At 45.2% G+C, this 6149-nt stretch overlaps 1 protein-coding gene across 1 annotated transcript; it reads right to left on the bottom strand.

The window, feature by feature from the left end:
* Positions 1-262: 262 nt before the first annotated feature.
* On the bottom strand, positions 263-2760 carry BHQ10_008239 (uncharacterized protein; the record flags this gene model as incomplete). The annotated part of the gene is made up of 5 exons (XM_040881022.1): positions 263-1120; positions 1191-1725; positions 1801-1971; positions 2047-2275; positions 2406-2760. The coding sequence occupies 5 exons, from the start codon at positions 2758-2760 to the stop codon at positions 263-265; spliced, it is 2148 nt and encodes a 715-aa protein (XP_040736741.1).
* Between the last annotated feature and the right edge of the window lie 3389 nt (positions 2761-6149).

Below are 6149 nucleotides of genomic sequence, written 5' to 3'. Positions count from 1 at the left end.
GAGGACTTCTAAGGACCAGGATAAAATACTAACTAAGATCAGTGCGTTTGACTAAAATGACTGTGGGTCTTCGAGGATCAGGGTCTCTTATAAGTATTCGGATTTCGGCAGCGATTGTGCGAGAAATGATAAAGAAATGTTTGGAGCTAACAAAGCTATCTAAATTGACCATAAGAGACTATACTGAGTTCATCTTAGTCTATCGTCTATACATAAACTAGAAGAGAAGTGGTTTATCAACCCTGATGTTCTGTCTCAGCACCTAATGCTGCATGTCCTCACCAGGCATTCTATCCGTGTCCATACCAAGCGCATCGTGTAATACTGGCGGATCGCTGGCAACCAGAATCCCCATATGAGATAGTTCCCTTGCAATAGTCTCCATCAAATTGTCCCAATTCCCCGACTCATCCTTCAATTGCTGCATAATGCACCACAATTGGTGCAACAGCGTCGCGACCTCCCCGACATTGCTTGTAGGTTCGTTCAATTGACGAAGTAACGCTTGCGAGGCAACGGAAAATGGCCACATCAGAAAAGTGTTTGAGATCCACTTTGTAGCAGTGAAGAATGTGAAGTCAACAGGCAAGTTCATTGGTCCTCTGGCTTTAGACTGACTGTTGCTCACCTTGGAATTTTGTAGTTGTGATATAATTTTAGCGTATGCCGCGACTTGGATCGCGATGCTGGTGCAACGGTTCTGGCTTTCTACCCTCAATAGATCCGGAAGGCCGTCGTTTTGTACCTTTTTGATGGCATGTTCGTGTAATGTGATTTGTATGGCGCATAGATTCGCGTGTAAGCTTAGTGCTAACGGATCGCCTATGTGATTGATAGGTTGGAGGTGGTTAAGCAAGTCCGTGCTGTGAAAGCTCAGGTCCTTATCAATCTGGTAATGGTACTGCCAGAAACTGTAGTTCAGGTCGCCAGTCGAGTCTTGTTTTTGTGAAGCAATGAAGTGGTTGTGGCACCGACGATACAGGTATGCCATGAGGACGATGCCAGCAAAGGAAGAAAGTAACATTCTGTCGGCTATGTTTACGGCTCTGCTAAGGGGAGGCATTTTTAGCCCTAGGTTGCTATCGGAATAGTCGCCGGGACAAGGAAGGGCGGTAGAAATCTGTTTGGTTTTGTTAAAAAATCTTTAGCTTAGGTCATAAAGGGAAACGATAAGGTGGAGGAAAAAGTACCTCTTCGTCGTCAATGCTCGTTTTGGATCCTGTACGAATACTTGCATAAGCGTCAAATGTAAATAGAACCCAGAATGACCGTCTTCGTTCTTCCAAATCGGCCAGTCCTGCTGGCTCCGGCAAGGGGAGGACGAAGTTCGACCTAGGTTTGCTCTTGTCATCTTGGTCCATTGTGTGAAGTCCGAGCATCTTGGCCAGACGGTTTGCTCGGCCGAGACTTAACCAAGCACGAGCAAAGGACGTCCTCCGAAATTCATAGTATGCAATTAGAATGACTGCCTGCAGCATATTAAGAGAATTAAAGCCAGGCGCTTCATCATCACCCTCGGCCATGCTGAGATACTTCCTGGCATGATGATAGAAGTTCCTCTCGGCTTCTACCTGCTCCGGGGTAACTGTAGCGCCAAGCAATGCAATTGAGTAGCTGAGACTTTTCATCTCCGGCCGGTGACTGGAGACCTCCAGCTCACTGAAGAAACGATGACGGTTGACCATTGGCAATACGGCATGGACGTAATTGAAATACGATTGATGACTAAAGGTTGAGTCAGTAAGGGGCCATGAGGGGAACTTAACAAAAGAGTATTAGGATCAAGGACATGATTCATACAAGACTTGTAAGTTCACATTCTCAGGCACTGGCTCGATATCGCCGGCCGTGAAGTCAGTGCTCACTGATGGCACAAGCGATGGGAATGAAGCGTTATCTATCATATCGAAAGTATAATCAAACCCTTCTGTTGGGGCTATAATGCTATCAAAGTCGAAATTTGGTTGGTGCCTGAAGACATCAAACCTTTAGGACCTAGAAATGCTTCTCCAATAGGAGACTGGGGAAAGGGTGGCTATTACTTACCACATATCAAAGGCCCGGTCGATCAACGACTGTTGGGAATCGAAGTTTTTGAATGGTTCATATTGAAAATTCAATTCTCGTGGTGAAACCATTCCTGATGGTAATTGAGACTCCGTGTGATCAATTGACAAGCGGAGTTGGCTGTCCGTTGCTCTTGCTGCAAGGTTGCTGGACGGGCCGATGTGCGGAATAGCCCGCTGCGTTAAGGCCAATTGTGCTTCCGTCTGAGCTGTAAGATAGTTAGAGAATAATTCATTAGGCGTGTACAATTCTCTGGTCTTTCTTGTCTTCTCCCTTGACCCCTCAATGTCTCCATTTTTCTCGCATAGGATGTGTCTCTTTGTGAGGGTGGGCTTTACCTAGTCGCTCATGCAGGGTTATTAAGGCTTGCGAGATATTGGGCTTGACTGTGTCGGGCTTGCGGTGCGCCGTGTATCCGCATTTGTGTCCCAGTTTTCGACACCGGCCGCATACTGGATGGACTCGATCGCAGCGAACCTTGCGTCCTCTACAGATGTCACATGCGATGCGTCTCGATGACTGGTCTCTGCTCGAAGGTCTGGAGACCCGAGTCTCCTCGGTGCCCATGTCTTCCTTCTCTGTGGGACGCTCCATCAAAGTGGTCGACGTAGCACCCTGTCTATAGCTCGCAGGCAGATCTTGTCTATTCATTTGACGATACAGATCGATTGGTGCTGCCTGATTGGTGGACATATTTTTTTCTGTGCGCTCTTCTATCGCGAGACGATGAAAATCAGGAATGGGTTGCAAACTGTTAATCTGTCCCAGTATGAATTGTCAAAGAGGTAAAAAGTAGGATAAATACAAAACAACGGGCGGCATAGCCTACGTATAAACTTTAATATGAGGGGACGAAGGCCACAATATAATCTTCGGCACAATCAGCTAGAGAGACATTGCACGCCCTATCATTCGGCAGGCCTGAGTTTGTCTGTCAGAATATGGATTGTCTCGAGTGGATACGCACTACCGAAATGGAGAATGCCACCTTGGAGCGAACTCCTGGAACAGCGGTAAGACTAGTAATTTATGTACATCTAATGTATTTCCAGATGAAGACTGTGAAAGACGATCTGGTTAACTAGTAGTGAGTGCTTATACAGATACGAGGCACTACTGACTACAATCATAACAGAATTGATATAGATGGTACATTTAATAAATACAGATGTACAACTTGATAGCATTATCCACATTCTGACAAGGACTCGTATACTTACGTACTTGCTTAGGCAATCTCGTTAACGTCACCGACGCTGGCATGTGCCTAGAAGGAGCCATGTGCAGTCTGATTAAGCGATAACAGCCACGTTAATTAATTACGAAGAAGGAAACATCCACCGAAGCGCAGCAAGTGAGTTTCACATAGCCCTCCAAATTAAAAGGTCATGTCATATAAATGGTAGGGTTCGCATCACCTTTATGCGAATTAGATTACACGTGTAGTCAGAATTCTTGAATACCACCCATTGTTCCTAGCACCCAAAAGCGCAACCGTGAGCTTTCCAAGCATAGCCCTCAACTACGACGCAAATGAAGGTATATTCAGTAAGAAATAATTATTTTTACATCACGACGTGCTATACCAGTAGCTACGTGACTTCAGATGTCGTGGGCATGGAGAATCCCTGGTTTTACGAGGGGTCGAATGGCATTCCGTTTCTTATTAGCGGTCCCTGCAGGTCATACCACTAGCAACTTTAAAAAACATTGGACTTGCCACTTGGCATTCTTGGAAATCCTCAGATATACTTACGTGCTGTGGTCCGTATGAAGAATGGATTGCGCTATCTCATTACCAGTGGCCCCCAAAATACACATACATCGGTGCTAAGGGCGGGCTCTAGTAACAAATCAAGCTGGAAGAAGCAGCCACCACCGTTACACACTTTAAAAGGGCCTAGTTTAAGCTCCAGCGCTGACAGCAAGCCCTAAAAGAATAGCGCCAAAATATAGAGTTAAATCGTATTTGACTTTAAACGGCTGTGGAGGCAGCCAATGTACCGTATTGTATCGGAAGTGTCAGCTGATAGAAACAGCTATGATTGCGCGGTACGCACGTAGTATGCCAGCTGCCAATCTCCCGTCTTCGTAAATCCTTATGTAACTTACTATGCACAGATCAATGTACACACATTGCTGAGGTTTGGTTATGAATGGGGCCAAATTGGTTAATACATTCATTGTTCTTCCTTTGAGGGCTCCGGCGGCCGAAGCGCCAGGTATAGGGCCTATACGTATGCTAGCGTGTCGGTGATTTTTTGTACAAAGAAGCCAACATCTCATCCCCTCTTTTGTTTCTGATTTATCACTGACTTTCAAGAGCTAGAAGATCACTAGTCGCGGTGCGCTGCATTGTCAATCATCAACTAACCAAATCCTTGGTCAGTCTATATACGTACTACTTTGCTAATCGATCCCGAGACTGACGGCATTTGCGAACTTGTACGAGAAATAAAAAAGATMCCCGCCATTCCCAATAAGTAAAATCAATGGAAGGGTAGTCTAGAAATTATCAAAAATGGTAATATAGGCCACCATACGACCAGCGTTGTAGAAGTGCTTTTGAATATGGTAGGCTTGACTAACAAAAGTTGACGAATGATGCACGTCAAGATTAGCCGACCGCTAAACGAATGGTTAGCCTTCGATTTCATGGATTGCTAGTTGGTAATTAGCCTTCAACAAAGAGATAGAGTGTTAGATAGGCTCACCGACCCCTGCTAGTATGGACTTCCTGATGAGGGTTAGCTGAAGAACGGCCCTTAATACAGGATCGAGAACCCAGTATGGCAGGCATTGGCAGCTGGCCTACGAAGGAAGATGATAGGACGTCCTAACTCCCTTTAGCTGTATTATTCATACATTCTTTCAACTGTGGTAATATGGAGTACCTCCACTTACCGGAAAACTCGGTGATTGTAATTTACATGAATACGAAGTAGCATACACAGCCATATGTTACAAAGTCGATCGGCCTATATACACAGGCCAGAAAGGCAATGGATGACTCCCTATTGGCCATTCTAAATGCGCAGCTAGCTTTAACCGCTAGCCTGTCGCGGTAAACAACTGCAAATGTGTCAATATGATAGCAGTAGTCACCATGGGGTCCTATTAACGCTAAGGTCTAAAATGTGTATCGGAGGTCCCCGATGGTCATCGTGCGTAAAGCGATTGACAGATTTTGTTTATTCAAGTCGAAAGTGTCTCTCGAGATTTTTCGAATGTGTAACTCAAAAATTCCTTCGTACAGCTCCAAGCTTACCACATGTCTATTTTCCAACAAGCCTCGGTCAACTTAAGATTGGCAGAGTTCCATAGGGTCATCAGTGTCCACATTGCCCACAGCAAGTACCACGTACTTTATTCCGTGGCGAGGCTAACTGAACCTTAGATGGTGAATATTCAAGGTCTGCACGACATGGCTGGCCTCGGCATGCAGCCCTAACTTTAGCGCAGTGGGTTTGCATTTACGCTTAAACAGGTAGGCACGTTGACGAAAGGATTGGCATCATTCTCGTGTCGTCAGCTCATACACAAAGATCTAGACTGCACTATGGAGCGGGATTTAAATAAGCATGCACTGCCGCGTACAGAGTACGTAACATAAAATTTAAATTGAATGGTGACAATACATGCTGCTTGCAAAGCCCCAATTACGGGCAGGATGGAAGAGCAAGGATGCTGCGTGAATCATGATAATTAAACACCGAAGACGCCGGCTCCCTACTTCAGATTATGGATTCATAGTGACGAGAATTTGACAGACGATAGTTTAATATAAGATTGTCACTGGTGTGGTCAAATTCTTACCTTTCAGCAAGTCTTCCCATTCGGACCAAGTCCCGCAAGTCAATAGATGGACACCCTGTCATTCGCCCCGCGCTTCTCCACTTAGGTTCTCAGGCGATTGTACCCTATATATTTCCAAGACATGTATAATAATACTAGGGGTGGGTATATGTACGGGTTCATTAAACACGATATGGTACGCCACCTCGTATGTGTATCTGCATTAGCCCATTAGGGGCAGTAGCTTATACAAGTAAATACCGCAGGCACGATGTACATATAAATAA

The sequence above is a fragment of the Talaromyces amestolkiae genome, assembly GCF_001896365.1.
Source record: "Talaromyces amestolkiae strain CIB chromosome Unknown scaffold18.1, whole genome shotgun sequence".
In the NCBI taxonomy this organism is placed as follows: Eukaryota; Fungi; Ascomycota; class Eurotiomycetes; order Eurotiales; family Trichocomaceae; genus Talaromyces; species Talaromyces amestolkiae.
Note: the sequence above shows the minus strand (reverse complement) of the source record. Positions and strands in the feature narration are given on the sequence as shown.